Raw genomic sequence first — 18,107 nt, 5'->3', positions numbered from 1 at the left:
CAATGAATTCAGAGTGTTTTACGACATTTCTACAACAAATGAACAGACTACACAGTGTATTCTGAATTTGTAGATCTGTTTATCTTATTTGCTCTTGGACTGCCATCTCTTTTTGATGTTCGCTTACCAGTAGAGGGCCCTCCACCCCATTTCTCATTTACAATAGACTGAAAAACCAGACAGGCTCTTAGAACTATAGTTATCAGACTTCACATGAAGACCCTTTGAATTTCTCTAGTGAGTACCATGTAAGAGTTCTGGTATATGAATTGGGACTTTTATTTGGGGCTCAAGCGGGTTTTACATACTTATTACTTTGACTTCTGTCATAAGACTGTGTTCCAGAGACTATGAAATCACTATTAAATGCCAAATACAGATGCACAGATTTATACATTGACCACAACTAATATAAATATGACCACAAATGCCAGTCTTTTAAAATAATTTTCACTTGTATTTCAGATATTAAAAAGTTAATATTTCTCTAAGGACCTAAGAATTAAAAATTCTAAATTAAATTTTAGAAAGCACAGCACCTGTACTTACTTTGGCAACATTTTCAATTGGTTTTCTCTAAGTTCTAGTATCTGGAGTTTAGTTAATCTGCAAAACAAAGAAAACAAATCAAGCATCTATGACAAAGACAAAGAATTAACAAGTTAGTATCATACTCTGAAGTTTTAAAGCAATCAGTATTTATTATGTAATTACAATATGCAGAATACTGTATTAAAAATTACACAGGAATACAAAGTAATACAAAGGAAGAAAAGACTATCTGAACAGAGAAAGGGGGGGGGGGGGGGGGGGGAGAGTACTTCCAGACCTATTCACAGCACAAAGTGACTGTCCCTAAATATCAAACCTAGAGCACTTCATGCCTGTGAAAATACCTCCCAACATTATTAACTATCTCTGAATAATAATTCAACTCCAGAGTTTGGCTCAGAGAGAAAACCATAAGGGAACACAAGGAGACATGGAAAAGGAGATATCCTCCAGCACTACTAAGATGCATTTTCCAATAAATTTAGAGGAAAAATGAGCAGATTAGGTGGTACAGAGTTGCTAATTAATGCTACAATAGCAATGATATTACACAGTATATAAATGTATCAAATCAACATGTTGTATACCTTAAACTTCCACAGTGTTATGTGTCAAATATATTTCAATAAAAATAAAAAGTGGTCCAAATGTCAGACACAGAATAGGAATTCAACAAGCATATAACCTTTATCTGTGCGTGTATGTATAGATGCATATACAAATATGTTTATGTATATAAATATATGGAGCATGACAATGTAGTCATTGGGCTGCAATACTACCCAGAATTTTTTTTTTCTGTATTGTAATACTAGAAGCCTAGTGCATGACATTCGTGCACTGGAGGGGGGGAGGGTCCCTCAGCCCGGCCTGCACACTCTTGCAGTCCGGGACCCTGCGGGGGATGTCCACTGAGGGGTCCTTAGCGCTGCCACTGAGGCAAGAGAGGCTCCTGTCACCGCCACTGCGCTCGCCAGCCGTGAGCCCAGCTTCTGGCTGAGCGGCACTCCCCATGTGGGAATGCACTGACTACCAGGGAACAGCTCCTGCGTTGAGCGTCTGTCCCCTGGTGGTCAGTGTGCATCATAGTGACCAGTCGTTCTGTTTGGTTGATTTGCATATTAGCCTTTTCTCTTCTACACTAATAATAGAGGAATATGCAAATTGCCCAGGACGCTGTCACGTAACAATTGTTCAGCAGGCTGCATCCCCGCCCCCTGCTCAGGCAGCTGTGAGGCCCGGGGTAGGTAGGATAGGAGGGGATAAGAAAGGAGGAGAGGAAGGCAGGCCTGCATGTAGACAGGCCGAGAGGAGAAACAGAAATACAGAAAGGGAACAAGAACAAGACGCAGGAATGGAAAAGGGAAGGAAAGGCAGGGCTGCACGCGGGAAGGGGTGGTGACCACGGGGGACAGAGCAATTGCGCCCAGCGAGGGGTGGGGCACAGGTGGCGCAGAGCGGGGAGCCCTGCCAAGACTCAGGAGGAGGGCGGTGGCCCCCGGTGCAGGCCGTTGGCACGGAAGGGTGGACAGTTCGAGGCCTTCTAGGCGGCAGCAGCGCACGGGCCGCGCAGGTCTCGGCGACCCTTGCTGGGCTGGGCGCCCTGTGCTGGGAGGGGAGGCACAGCTTAGCTGGTGCGGAGTTGGACACTAAGGAGGGTACCGCTTTTGTCCCTGAGGGCTGGACCCCAAAGACACTGGCCAGGGTTAGGTTGGTGGCGCATTAAGTATATTTTGTTGACTAGAAGATGGGGTGGCCTTGGCAGGGAATGGGAGGAGGACAGCGGGGAGGCTGGGGAGGAGGGAGTGGCGAAGGCCTGGCTGGGGCTGGGGGTTAATGCCCCCCCCCCCACGGAAGCTTTAATATCAAAGTGTGCTCAGGTGGGGCTGGAAGCAGGTCCCAGAGAGGAAAGGGGAAGGTTTAAAAGAGAAACCAGTGAACATGGTGAGGAGGAGGGTAATAATAGGGAAGGAGGGAGGGAGGCAGGGTTCAGGCTCACAAAGGAAAGGGGAATGGAGGGGGAGAGGGGAGGATTAAGGAGACAGACACGGGGAATGAAGGAAGAGAAGGGAGATGGGAGGGGGGGAGGGAGAGGGGCTGTGGGAGATTCAAAGGGAGGGAGGGAAAGAAAGCAGGAAAGAGAAGGATGCTAAAATGGAGTGAGGCCAGGAAAATAGTTAAATAAAAAGAAGAAACAGAATGTGACAGTGAGGGGTGTTTAAAAGGAGGAGTTAGTAAGAAAATTAAGTACAAGGTGATTTTTAAAAAATGTAGTTGGATATCCCCTGAGGGCTCCCGGATTGTGAAAGGGCACAGGCTTGGCTGAGCTCCCCCGTGCGCAAATTTTGTGCACCGGGCCTCTAGTATAGGATAATTGACATTATCCTAGTTTCGGGTGTACAATGTAATGATTTCATCTTTGTATATATTGTAAAATGGTCACCACAATAAGTTTAGTTAATATTCACCACCACACATAGTCACAAATTCTTTTCTTGTGATGAGAACTTTTAAGATCTACTGTCATGCCCTGCTGGTGTACTCAGTGGTTAGAGCATCAACCTGCAGACCAAAGGGTAGCCATTTGGATTCCCAGTTAAAGGCACATACCTGGACTGTGGTTCACCCCCTGGTCTGGTTGGGGTGCGTGCAGGAGGCAACCGAACCATTGATCAATGTGTCTCTCTCACATCAATGTTTCTCTCTCTCCCCTTCCCTCCCTCCCTTCCATTCTCTCTTAAAAAAAAAAAAATATCAAAGGGAAAAATATCCTCAGGTAAGGATTAACAACAAAAAAAGATCTACTCTATTCGCAATTTTCAAATATGTAATACAGTAATTATTAAATATAGTCACCACACTGTATATTACACACCATGACTTATTTGTTAGTTACAATGTACACAATACTGTATTAAAAATTAACTGAAAGTCTGTACCTTTTTATCACCTTCACCCACACATACCTACAGGAACCACCAATCTGTTATCTATAAGTTTGGAGGTTTAGGATTTTTTTTAAAGTTTCCACAAGTAAGTGAGATCATATGATATTTTTCTTTAATTTTAGACAAAAAAGATGACTCTAAAATTAACATGTAGTTGGATAGCAGTTTCTCTAGCAATTAATTTAAAAATTATAATAATTTGATACATAGTAGTGATGCATCTTTTCTTTTAAAAAATTACTCAGGGACTATAAAATATTTAGATATTGGAGGGGGGGGGAAACAATGTGGTGGAAAACCGAGAAACACATTTTTTTCTCCAGAATTTTGAGATTCTAGTGGCGAAGATATAAACCACTAATCAGATTTTCAAATATGATAAATGCTAAGAATAAAGCATTACTTATCTCAAATATGAAGAAATAACCCCCAATTAAACTCTATTTTTGCATACTTTATTTTTTTAAATATATTTTTATGGATTTCAGAGACTAAGGGAGAGGGAGAGATAGAAAAATCAATGATGAGAGAGAATCATTGATTGGTTGCCTCCTATACGCCCCGTACTGGGGATCGAGCCTGCAACCCAGGAATATGCTCTGACCAGGAATCAAACTGTAGGTTCATAGGTTGATGCTCAACTACTGACCCACACTGGTCAGGCTATTTTTGCATATTTTAAAAAACAATTCAAGTTTCACATTACTTTTCATTTTCAATATTTCACTGCTTATTGCTAACTTGGAAAAAGTAAATTCAAAGTCAAAGTAAGTTCTGAAGAAACTAAAAACCACAATGTTTAAAAATAATTACAAAAGAGCCTATGAAACTGTAATTAACTGTATTACTAAAGCAACTTGTAGTTTTATAAACTTTACAGGAGCTAACAAGACAAGGTTTTAGAAAAGAACTATAATTTACCTGCCAAAATTAGCTGGCAAGAACTCAAGAAAAGCATCATTCAGATATAACTGAGTTAGGTTTAACAGCTGAGAAAATCCATCGGGAAGCCTATACAAAATATACCAGAATTTAAGTTAAATTCACATACACAATTTCAGTCTCTTATTAAAATCTAAGAATCTGTCTAACCAACTCATATTCTTAACAGATAATAGTCACCTCTTTACTTTTACAAGTGATCCTCAAATTGAAATTTGCCTTTTGTAATAACTTACCTGTTTCAATGCTTGTATCTGTATCTCTTTGTTAAAAGGTAGTGAGACAATATTTGTCTTTAAGATAAAATCTGCACAAAATTGTCAGCTATGAATAAGCCACAATACACAGAATTTAAGACATAATTATAACATCTGCAGGAACTCTTAAAATTCTCCTTGGCTAACATCAATCCAAAGGACTAGATAAGGAATTCTAAACCTTGACAGTATTGATAGTTGGGGCTCGATTAATTCTTTGTTGTGAGGAAGCTGTCATCTGCACTGTTGAATATTTAGCTCTACCCACTAGAAACCAGGAGTGGCACCGCCCAGTACCACAGGCTGTGAAAACCCAAAATGTCTCCAGAATTTACCAAATAAATCTTTAGAGAAAAATCATCCCCATTGGAGAACTACCGGTTTAGATTATTTTCAGTTTCAACATTAAGTCCCAAAATAATCAAATATTCTATAATTTTATAAAAAGCAGAAAAAAGAAATAATATAAAAAGCTCCATGACATTTTAAAGCCCTATAAGAACCTATAAGTATTAGCTTTAACTTGTATTCCCTCTGACTTACAAAAGAAATCACAGATCTAGAACTTGATGCTAGAGCAGTATTTTCAGATGAGGATAAAACAATCTTTACATGTTTGTCCTGGATTTTATCAAGTACAAAACTTTCTTGCAGTAGATTCATCAGTCTTTGACTCATCTTCCTTCTCTCCTAGGTCACATTCCTCCATCTTCCACAGCAAGTAAAGAAATGGTATTTTCAGAAACACTCATTAAGTACATTACTATACTATGTGAAAGCTGGTTTTAACTTTCAACTTAGCAATCCTAGCACATGTTTCATTTCACTCTTCTCGTCTTTTGCTTCACCACTCCATTTTTATAAAATTTAACAGCGTTGGCACCAGGAAAGTGTTCTGTGTTTAGCCATTACCATATATATTACCAAAGAATATATATGACCTCTGGTATATGATTTTTCCATTTTTTGTTGTTTTTCCCTCCTTGACCTTTCAGCTTACTACTTTCAAAAGTCTGAGTGTGCCACACATTTGATTTGCAGGTGAAGACATTCTTATCTTGTGCCAGCAACAATGAGCGAGGAGACCTGAATTCTAGTCGCATTTCGGACATTAACTATCTGTAAAACCTGGAGCAAAACACTTGCATTATCTGTTTGGATGTCAAATTTACCTTTGCAAAATATGGGACTAGAAAGATTATTTAAAAGATTCCATTTTAATCTAAAACAAATTTTTTATAGATTTAAGATTAATACTAAAAGTTCATTTCAATATAGAAAGTAATATCCTATTACTATTTCATAGTTGTATATTCAACTACTATTCATATTTTGATAGTAATTTACAAAAGTAACTTATAATTCAACAGAGAAGAACTTACTTGGAAATAGGGTTTACACTGGCCTCCACAATTGTTAAAACTTTACAATTTTTTATATTTTCTGGAAACTCTTGTATTCCTAAAAAATTAACAAATAATTAATGATCAAATTAAAAGAATCTATTACATGAAACCAGTCTAAACAATTTTTAAGTTCCAGGTAAATTCCCATAGCAGAAAGATTTAAGCATGATTTTCAACCTTTATCAACTTATAGCACACATGAACTAATTACTAAAATTCTGTAGCACACACAAAAATGATGTTTTTTGCTGATCTGACAAAAAATAGGTATAATTTTGATTCACTCACACCAGGTGGCTATTGTTGTGTTGGCTGTTGTCATTTTTTTATTTGACATCCAAGGGAAAAGAGGTCAGTGCTCTTGACTAGTCAGGTATTGCTCGTTTTAAAAATTCTTGTGGCACACAATTTTAAAATCGCTTATCTAAGCTATTCTTTCTAGTTTCTCTGCCTTATAATTCTTGGCTTTTTATTCAGTGTTCCCATACAGGAAGAATTAATAACTACATAGTGTTCAGTTCTTTTATTTCACCTCCCCACAAGCTTTCTCCATCTACCACTTTGATATGTTTTAATCATCATTCTCATTAGTCTTCTCAAGAAGATAGGCCATTTGAATGCAACAGATAATTGCTTTAACACCAATTGCTATTTGCAAGGGCTTGGGATAGCAGCTTGGCAAACTTTTTATTGCTTTAAAATGGTAACAATAAACCAAAACTTTATAGAGACAAAAGGGAAAAGCAAATTACTAGTAAGACTCATAAATTAACACTCCAGTTTAATCATAGAATGCAAAAGATAATAAAAATGAATTCCGTAAGAAATAATGATGAATAATATTACCTTGAATTTATATACTTCCTATACACAGACTGGTCCAAAATGTGGTTAGCAGTCTCATGAGGCAGGCAGGGAAATGGTAATATTGATAATATAATATATAGACTGAGAATTAGATTACTTCCCCAATATAATGGAAACAATAAACTGAGAAGCAATGATTAGAGTCCAAGTCTTATTCATAGAAAAGTGTTTTAATCACTAAACCACACTACCTGGCCAGTTGAAAAATACTGGACTATGCAAAAGATTAGAAGCTAAGAAAATCTAAAAGCAAAGATCTTAAAACAATTGCCTTTAAATAAATTCAGCTTGTGGAAACACAGATCTAGTATGCCACAATGTTTCCTGCCTTCTTCCAAGCAGGGCATACAGCTAATGAATATGAAAACAGTATCCAGCATATTGAAATATACTAGAATATTATTAGATTGAACTGATACGAACAGCTAAAATGAGAAAACACAAGAGCTTAGATATAACATTACAATATCTTATTTAAGATTTAACATGATTAGATGTTATAATACAGAAAATTTTAGGGGTAATTCAATTTTCTCACTCAGAATGTAAGGTGAAACTCTCATCCACCTCTAAATTAGTGGTCATCTGAATCCTAAAAATTTAAATAATTTCAAAATCTGATGAATAATACTTTCATTTACTAACTTTTTTCTTTTTTTTTTTTTTACTATGATAATACTTGGAATACAGTAGCACTTGTTATGTGCTGGTTTATTATTTATATTGGGCTATCCTATTCTATCCCTCACTAATTTTGCATAGAGCCCTCCTTGTGTTTACTATTTTTTCATTAGCAATTATTTCTTGACCACCGACTATGTGCCAGTATTCTAGAAGCCGGGAAAACATTGTACCTGAACGATAGTCCGATTCAATAATTCCTCCTATGCTTCTAAACCTTTCTTGATATTGCTAGTTCTAGAATATTCTGGGGTACTACTTCTTGTTGTATATTCTTTTTTTTTTAAGTTTAAATCTCTTCTCTTTATTCATTTTTAATTTTTAAAATACTTTAATTGAATTCATTGGGGTTACATTGGTTAATAAAATGATATAGGTTTCAGGGATACAATTCTATAATACATCATCTGCATATTGTATTGTGTGTTCACCACTTGAAGTGTTACGTATTATTCTAATTCCCTGTTTCACTTATCTATTTACCATGCTATAGAGCTTGTGATTATTACAGGGCTCCACAATTAGACTCATTTTCTTTCAAGCTGGGTAGGGACTTTCTATTAATTTATGTACATGAATGCTAATTGATAATCATTCATTTAAATACATGGAGTAGAGACAGAGAATTATTTAGTAAATGTCATCTGAATGAAAAGAAAAATGAGTCCATAATAGCTTCCTTCCACTGTATACTACAAAGCTCCCTTTGGCTTTTAGGACTATCCTAGGAACCTGCCTCCTAATTCTGTTTTACAGGGAATAAAGGTACTTTCAATACAAATAACTAACTTTATTTTTATTTTATATTTTTCCTTCTTATCTCTCCTGAATCATTGATAGTGCCACTCTAACCCAGAAAACTGGCAATAAAAACTCTCTCCTTGACCAAATTTTAGTCAGGCTCCTCTGAGCACTCTTTTTTTTTTAATTCCCATCCCACCAGCTCCTCCCACTTGGCAACCATCAGCTTTTCTTTATATCTATGAGTCTGTTTCTGTTTTGTTTATGCATTTGTTTTGTGTGTTGTTGTTTTTTAAGATTCCACATATAAGTTAGTTTACATGGTATTTGTCTTTCTGTGTCTGACTTATTTCACTTAGCATATCTTCTAGGTCCATCCATATTGTTGCAAATGGCAAGATTTCATTCTTTTTTATTGCTAAACAAATCTTTAAAGAAAAAGAAGGATATCATAAATGAATTCAATCAAATAATTATATTAAAATTTTAAATTTAAAACACTATAATAGAAAAAATTTAACTGAAAAGTTAAATGATTCATTTTAAAAAGGTTAAAATAATTACTTTAAGTGTAAATTGACCAAGTATCCCATTGAAAAAACGTGGGGTGACTGAACATGCTGCCTACATGATACTCCAGACTGAAAGACACATAAAGACTGAAAGTAAAAGGATGGAAAAAGATGTCATGAAAATGGAAACAACAACAAAAAAAAGAAACAAAAAAAAGAGACTGTATAGCAATATTAAATCAGACAAATAGACTTGAAAACAAAGGCTATAACAATAGACAAAGGAGGATCCAGCACTTCTACTTCTAGGTGCTTATCTGAAGAAAACAAAACACTAATTTTTAAAAGATATATGCACCCTTATGTTCACTGCAGCATTACTTACAATAGCCAAGATATGGAAGCAACCTAGGTGTTCATCAATAGATGAATGGATAAAGAAGTGGATGTGTGTGTGTACACAACATCTGTACATACACATACACATTCACATACAAAGAAATAATACTCCATCATGAAAAAGAATGAAATCTTGCCATTTGCGACAACATGGATAGACCTAGAGGGTATAAAGCTAAGTTAAATAAATCAGAGAAAGACAAATTCTGTATTATTTCACTTATATGAGGAATCTAAAAGACTAAACAAATGAATAAGCAAAACAGACAGACTCATAGATACAGAAAAACTGACAGTTGCTAGAGGGTTGGGTGATGGCAGTATGGGCGTAAAGGTGAAGGGGATTAAGAGGACAAACTTAGAGTTATAACATAAATAAGTCATGGGGATGTAAAGTACAACACAGGGAATACAGTCAATAATATCATAACTTTGTACAGTAACAGACGGATAGTGAGCTTTTTGTGGTGATCACTTTGTAAGGTGTGTAAATGTGAAATCTCACTGTTATATACCTGAAACTAATATGATATTGTATGTCAACTATGCTTTAATTGAAAATAACTTCACATTCCAAAATAAAAATTAGACATGAAAAATAAATAAATCATAAAAAAGGTTTTTAAAAAGTATGTTGTTTTCAATCTGTGGCTCGGAATCCCCATATGCAGAGGGCCACTTAACTTATACACACATTTTTTACTGTAAGGTTGGTCGTGGCCCCTAGGCCCCACAACCCCCACATTGTTTAAGGGTCAATTGAATTAGCCTTAAAACTAAAATGTATTGGTTACTGACAACTGAAACGCAATAGGGTACTAATCACTGTAACCTGAACCTAAACCTACAATGAATATAAACACATTCTAAATCCTTATAGAGGAAGTGTTAATTTAACCATTTTCCTATGAAATACACAATTTCATTGTTTGATATTAAACAATTAAGATGATTAGGATTTAGTAAATGAAGACATGTAATAAATTTATATATTTATTTTAAAGTAACTTTTGCTTTTTAATGGAGATGGGTAGACATAATGATTAATTCATTTGCCAAAATTAACTGTTAATTCTGAAAACAGGAAGACTTTTAATCTCTCCTAAAGTGGTTTTCATAATAAGACCTGGAATTTAGGAAAACTGACATATAGAATAACTGCTGGATATTCAAATCATAAAGACAAAAGGCTATAGAATACAACTGCTAGGTGTCCTCTGGCACTACTGCACTAACTTTTTGAGGCTTGTTTGTCAAGATTTTCTCCAGTTGCTATAAAGAATTACTTAAATACTAGAGGCCCAGTGCATGACATTTGTGCACTGGAGGGAGGAGGGGTCCTTCAACAGGCCTGCACCCTCTCACAGTCTGGGACCCCTCAGGAGATGTCCAACACTTGGACACCCCCCGAGGGGTCCTTAGTGCTGCTGCAGAGACGGGAGAGGCTCCCGCCACTGCCGCTGCACTAGCCAGCCATGAGCCCAGCTTCTGGCTGAGCTGCACTCCCCCTGTGGGAGTGCACTGACCACCAGGGGGCAGCTCCTGTGTTGAGCGTTTGCCCCCTGGTGGTCAGTGCTCATCATAGCAACTGATTGTTCTGCTGTTCGGTCGATTTGCATATTAGCCTTTTATTATATAGGATGACTGAGTATTAAGTGTTCATTGAACTCTTCTATCTTTGGGCAGAGCATTTAGAATTTATCCTTGTTACTTTTCCTTTTTTTCATAAATTATAAAATAAATACATGCTCATTCTAAAATTTGCAAGTGTCTACTTTTCTCTCACTCCAAGATAAGCACTTAACATTTTGGAATATATCTTCCACTCTCTTCAATGTATACTAAACTAAAGATGACTATACATCCCAGGAGAACAGTGACCATGTCTTTTTTATATCTCATCATTAATTGCATTTCCAGCTCCTAATAAAGTATTTGGTACAGAGTGGTCTCTCAATAAATTAAATAATTTGTTCATGTTCAATTCATATATAATGTTGCACAATTTTTTTCCTTTACACTAAATCTTTCATGTCAGTAATGATGGAGCTACATGACCTCCATTCTTATGGATATATGAAACTGTGTAATCAACAATAGACACAGTTACTAGTTACTCATCATTACAAACAACAGGGCAATGTATATAAATAAATATATAAATTTAAGGATATATGAATATGTACATACATGTATCCCAGCATTTAAATTAAAAGGACATTTTAATTTTTTTATACTTTTAAAAAAATGTATTTTATTGATTTTAGAGAGGAAGGGAGAGTGAGAGAGAGATAGAAACATCAATGATGAAAAGAATCACTGATTGGCTGCCTCCTGCACACTCGCCACTGGGAATCAAGCCCACAACCCGGGCATGTGCCTCCTGGTTCATAGGTCAATGTTCAAGCACTGTGCCATGCTGGCCGGGCTCATATTTTTTATACTTATTCTCTACTTTGCTTTAAGCTCTCATAGGTCACTTAGATAAATTTTATATAAAAGAAAACTAAAGTAATACATTATAATGACTTTTTAATTTTATATTTTTATTTGTTAAAACACAACAGAAATCTTAATATAACATGCTCCCAAGTACAAAAACCTGGGGGGGGGGGGGGCGGGGAATCTTACCATTCTTGCTGACATCCAGTTCCCTGAGATTAATGAGATTTGCAATAGATGCTGGTAATGTTGTTAAATCATTGTCTGGCAAACTCAGTTTGTGTAGAGATTGACAGTTAAAAAGTTGCTATTAAAACAAGGGAAGAAAGGACTTTGATCATTTCTTAAGTTTCCTTAATTTTTCATTTATTAACCTTTATACAAATAAACAGTATTATTAAAAGTGAATCAGTTATACCTACACAAATACCAAGAAAGATATCATTGTTTTATGCTCTTATGAATCTGAACACAATCAACCTACTCAGAATGATTTATATCCTCATACTTCTACGTTGAGCAAATGCACTAAGTGAGAATAAGTACATGGTTGTATTCTCTATAGAGGTAATAAAAAATAAGTGGCCATAAAATATTGTAAATTTTGGGGCTTGTATTTCAAGCACCCTTATTCCAAAATGAAAGTTTACATAAATTAAATTTAAGTAAGTACAATCGACTTAAAATTTACTCAAAATATAGAATTCTGGTATTGGAGGACAAAATAAGTATGGGAGCAAATATATTGTTATGCTAAAGTCACAGTAATTAAATGTGACCTGAAAATATATTTACCAACAGCAATAGGTAAGTGGGCCACTTCTAAGTCCCATACAAAAAAAAAAATCCTGTATGGCACACAGAAGATTTTTAGGGCAGTGCAAATACTCTGTATGACACCATAATAATGGATAAATGTCATTCATTATACATTTGTCCAAACCCACAAAATGTGTAACATTAAGAGTGAAACCTAATGTAAACTATGGACTTTAGGTGATTATGATTTTTCAAAGTAGACTCCTCAATTGTAACAAATGTACCATTTTGGTGGGAGATGTTGATAATGGTGGAGGCATGTGTGAGGATAGAGTAGGTATATGGGAAATCTGTATATCTTCCTGTTAATATTGATGTGACTCTAAGACTTTTATAACAAAGTAAAGTCTTTTAGAAAAACAAACAAAAAAAAACTGTTGTCAGAATGGCATTATGAATAAACCTTATTTAAGGAGGGCATGCTTTCAAAAATGAAAAATGGTTAGGTTTAAGTTATTCAGTTATTTGCACTATCATAACAAGTTTCTCTCTTTTCAACAATCCCTAGATTGATACCCCACTGGTGGTGAAGAGAGAAAGAAACTAATCTTAGTCTTCCACATTCTCTAGGAGAACTAGCTAAGAAAGATAATTATTTGCTGAAGAACAACATGGAAAAAGTACATTACACAGCACTTGATCACAACATAGGGAAATAATTGATAAACATGCAACCCACAACCTTTTTAAAAAAAAATATGTTTTAATGATTTCAGAGAGGAAGGTAGAGGGAGAGAGAGAAACATCAATGATGAGAGAAAATAATCGATCAGCTAACTCCTGCACACCCCACACTGGGGATTGAGCCGGCAACCCTGCCATGTGCCCTGACCGGAACCCAACTGCCTGGTTCATGGGTTGACGCTCAACCACTGAGCCACACCAGCTGGGCAAACCACAACCTTTAATATTTTATCCATAGCCATATGTGGATTTCTTTATAAGACAACCTAGAACGGCACTGGATTTTAAAATGTTGTTTACTAACGGCCACTGAAATACAACCCTTTTTCAAAACTGCCATCTAGTAGGTATACACACAGACACACAAATCTACAACAAATTTTTCATGTAACAATGGATATATATATAACACACTCTATTTTCTATTCCATTAAAGTTAGCATTGCAGAATGCCTGATTAAATTAGGATTTCAGGTAAACAATAACTTTTTAGTAAAAGTATGTCCTATATATTGCATAAGACACACTTATACTGAAAAATTATTTATTATTTATCTGAAAATTGTTTAACTGGGTGTGCTATGTTTTTATTTTCTAAATTTGCCAGTCAAAATCATAGCTTATTATTTGGAAAGGCACACGTATTAAATTGACTTTTAAGCCATTCATGTGTCTACCCACAGTTAGAAAAATACTGCTGTTTGGGTGGTAAATGGTTCTAACAATTAAATTAAAGCTACTGCAGCGTTTCCATTTAAAAAAGAAGAAGAAATTGAGTAGAGAATAAAGAGGGATTAAGATTTAAGGGAAAAAGTAGTCACAAAAAATTTTAATCAAGTAGATAAGATGAGATGTTTCATGGCAACAATCCAACTTTCTCCTTCTAGTTGTTTCTACATTTCAGAAATATTAAGTCCTCCAAAACCTTTCCAAACAAACCGAAATGAGGTAAACGGAATGCTACCTCTAAGAAGCTGTTTAACAACTAAATTAAAATGTAATAAACAAAAAACGCCAATTTATCCCCAATGATAATAATGTAGGATCAACGTTTTATAAAACTAGAAAAGGCAAATTAATTTCAATTCTTTGTCTAGTTAAATCTACTGGCTGCAGAAATTGTGTAGTCTTATTATCTACCTTAGTGGCTATAACAAAACTGGAATTAAATACAAAATGTTAAGTTATTTACACAACTACTCAAGCAGTTAACATGAAGAGACAGAGGTTAAAAATTCTATTTTAAAAATAGTTGAGCCTGGCTGGACTGGCTCAGTTGGTTGAGTATCATCCGGTGCATCAAAAGGTTGCTGGTTCGATTCCTGGTCAGGGCACATATCTAGGTTGCAGGTTTGATCCCTAGTTGGGGAGCATATGGAAGGCAAGTGATCAGTGTTTCTCTCTCACATACATACATCTGTCTGTCCGTCCGTCCATCCGTCCATCCATCATCTAGCTACCTATCTACCTCTCCCTTCCTCCCTCTAAGTATGTCCTTGGCTGAGGAATATATATAGTGCGGCATACCCTAAGATAAAATTAAACCAAAAAAAGTGGAAACAGTGCACACAAATACAGGGTGTCCCAAAAAAAACGTATACATACTTCAACAGCTGAGAGCTCAATTTTGAAAATGAAATGTATTTTAATAAACACTGCCTTTATAATTATTGTGTGCATATATTTTTAGGGGATACCTTATACAGCTGCAGCATTAAGGCAACATTGGGAATATCATATTTCTAGGTATAAAAATAACAAGGCAAATTCTTTAAAGACAGTGTTAACATACCTTTGGAAGCTCTTCAATCTGATTAGCATCTAAATAGAGCTCCTCCAAAGTTTTTTCAAAAGTAAAAATCTCTTTGGGAACCTGTTCCAAACTGCAATGAGAATAATCAAGAGTAGTGACAGTCTCCTCTTCCCCTCGTAAGCATCGGCAGGGTACCAACCGCACAAACAAACTTCGTTTTGTAGTCATTTTTAGACACTGCAATATTCAAACAATAAATTTAGTTAAAACATACATATTAACAAAATAAATAAAAGGAAAAAACATACATAGTAAAACAATTTTTCAAAACAAATTATGCATTTATCACAATTTATATATCACAGATAAATACCTCACCTACACGCAATGAAGTGCATTTAACATTGCCATACTATAAAATTTATATATATTACATTTCAAATTAAATTCAAGCACTTCTGGCCCTGGCCACATAGCTCAATTGGTTGCAGCGGTTCTCAACCTGTGAGTCACGAACAATGAAAATACATCCTGCATATCAGATATTTACATTACGATTCATAACAGTAACAAAATTACAGTTATGAAGTAGCAACGAAAATAATTTTATGGTTGGGGGTCACCACAACATGAAGAATTGTATTAAAGGGTCGCGGCACTGGGTTAAAGCATCATCCCAATATTCCAAGGTTTCAGGTTCGATGTCTGGTCAGGGCACATACAAGAAGCAACCAATGAATGCATAAATAAGTGGAACAACAAACCCATGTCTGTCTGTCTGTCTGTCTCTCTTTCTCCCTCTCTCCACTCCCCATTTCTCTCTCTCTCTCTTAAAAAAAATACACAATAAAACTAAGTTTTAACAGTTTCATTGGGTCTTTGTTTCTATATGAAGGCTCACATGTCATTTAAAACTTATCTATAGTAATAAAAGCAGAATATGCTAATTAGACTGGACGGTAGAACAGCAAAACAACCGTCCGGACTACCTTCTGGACGAAGCCGAGGCTGGGAGGGCCGAGGCAGCCGGGGCTGCGAGGGCCAAGCCCCTTGTACCAATTTCATGCATCGGGCCTCTAGTATTAAATAAACGTGTATGCTTTTCTCCTGTTAATCTGTCTTTGTTAGTTTAATTTTCAGATGCAGCCAGGGACCCAGAGACCGTTAAGGAAAATTTTTTCTTCCCTTACACTATGATATCAAACATCAAATGTTTCTATAAAATCTTTGTCTCATGGGGATCATGACTATAATTAATAATACTGTACTGCATATTTAAAAGTTGCTAAGAGAATAGATCTTAAAAGTTCTCACTGCAAGAAAAAGAATTTGTAACTATGTGTGATGATGGATGTTAACTTTATTGTGGTGATCATTTGGCAATATATACAAAATATCAAATCATTCACGGTGTACACCTAAAATTAATATAATGTCAATTATACTGAATAAAAACAGTAATAAAAATCTTGTCAACAAATATTCAGTAAAGTTTACTGAATGCTCATTAACAATACATGTTTATATGAAGAGGGTTACTGATAAGAATAAGCAATTTTATTGATCTAGTAAAAATTTAATTGCGAAAGGTGAATATAGTTTGTACTTATGTGTTTGTAAGATTAAAAAGATTCCAAAAAATAAAAACAAAATGTTTTGTTCAAGAGATGCTAAGACTAACTGATAATGAATCAGGGGGTAAAAACAATGGAAAAGCATCTCATCTCTGCCCAATATGGTAACCACTAGACCATGTGGCATTTTAATCTTAAAATTCAAGTTAAACCAAATACAATTTAAAATCTAGTTTCTTGGTTGCACTAAGCACATTTTAAATGCTCAGTAGCCACATGTGGCTATGGCTATTATACTGAATAAGAGAAGATACAGAACATTTCTATCACTGAAGTTCTATGGAACAACTACGGTGAGATGTCTCTATTATTCTGGTTCATCATATTATAACTACTTTGCTTATATTTACATAATATGATAGTAGCCAAGAACTTGAAAGATATGGCCTAAAAGTCCATTTTCCAGAAATCATAACGGATTTGTGAGTATAATTTCTGAGAATAAAGGACATGGACTGTTATTATTAAATATATGTGATTTTAAAAAGTTGTTTTAGATATTATCTGTGTAGGTCACTTGAGATATATGGCAATTTATAGGGCAGAGTAATTGTTTTTTTTTATTGCATTTATTGGGGTGACACTGGTTAACAAAATTATACAGGTTTCAGGTGTATAAGTCTACAATACATCATCTGTACACTGTATTGTGTGTTCACCACCCCAAGTCAAGTCTCTGTCTACCACTATTTGTTCCCCCTCAAAGTAATAGTTAACGAAGGTAAAACAACTTCCAAGATTTTTCTATATTGGAAATCATGAATAGATCATGTCGCAGACAGATGTTCAGAAACTGCAGAGGTCAGAAGAGACAATTAACTCAGAAAAGGAATTAGATGCATAGCTCTAGGAAGCTACAAAAAGAGTTATATCTCAAATGAAAACTTTCTGTGAACAGAGGCTATGAAGAGAACAGTTTAGACTTCAGATTAAATACAGTGGGCCTTGAGTCAATACAAAAATGGACCCAATTCAGCAGACTAAACACTGCTGATTGAAAATGAGGGAACTTCAATTATTGAGGGGAGAGGAGGAAATAAGTGAGTGACAACACCCAAAGAGATCCTCCCTTACACAATATTGTAAGAAAGCAAACCAAAGGGAGAAAGCCTCACTTAGTCTGAACAGGAAGAGATCAACATGGAGACTACTAATTAGAATTTTAGTGTTGTGACAAGCAAGAGTCACTTCATAAATCAGACAACACGGTAGATGAAAAAAATTTTCTAATCAAATGAAGAAAGAGGAGTGAGCCAAGAAAAAAAGGCATAATAAAAAGCCGAACACTTCCTTTTTCTCCCCCCAAAATACTTTGTAACAAGAAAAATTAAAGCCACTTACCACTTGGCTGAATTTATCTCCCTGCTGTTTCTTAACTGAGCCAACATTCTATGAAAACAAACAAAATTAACACAAAAATTAGATTTTTATGACTCTAAGGAACATCTCTTCTAATTTCTTATTTACCTC

At 35.5% G+C, this 18,107-nt stretch overlaps 1 protein-coding gene across 9 annotated transcripts in view; it reads right to left on the bottom strand.

Moving 5' to 3' along the window:
• Positions 1-18,107, bottom strand: part of ERBB2IP (erbb2 interacting protein) — a 117,427-nt gene that overhangs the window by 53,866 nt on the left and 45,454 nt on the right. For 7 of the 9 annotated variants that reach the window (XM_005857950.2, XM_014549132.1, XM_014549158.1 and 4 more), the window contains exons 2-7: positions 17,979-18,026; positions 15,043-15,240; positions 11,937-12,054; positions 6,082-6,160; positions 4,422-4,511; positions 550-606 (exon numbers count right to left, since the gene is read on the bottom strand). In XM_005857950.2, coding sequence (XP_005858012.1) covers positions 550-606; positions 4,422-4,511; positions 6,082-6,160; positions 11,937-12,054; positions 15,043-15,231 — 533 coding nt within the window. In that variant the 5' untranslated portion in view covers positions 15,232-15,240; positions 17,979-18,026. Of the gene's footprint in view, positions 1-549; positions 607-4,421; positions 4,512-5,242; positions 5,394-6,081; positions 6,161-11,936; positions 12,055-15,042; positions 15,241-17,978; positions 18,027-18,107 lie in introns of those variants that run through there. The other 2 variants (XM_014549136.1, XM_014549168.1) reach the window with 2 other exon arrangements.

The sequence above is a fragment of the Myotis brandtii genome, unplaced genomic scaffold (assembly GCF_000412655.1).
Source record: "Myotis brandtii unplaced genomic scaffold, ASM41265v1 scaffold115, whole genome shotgun sequence".
Lineage (NCBI taxonomy): Eukaryota > Metazoa > Chordata > Mammalia > Chiroptera > Vespertilionidae > Myotis > Myotis brandtii.
This window is presented reverse-complemented; position numbering and strand designations above follow the sequence as displayed.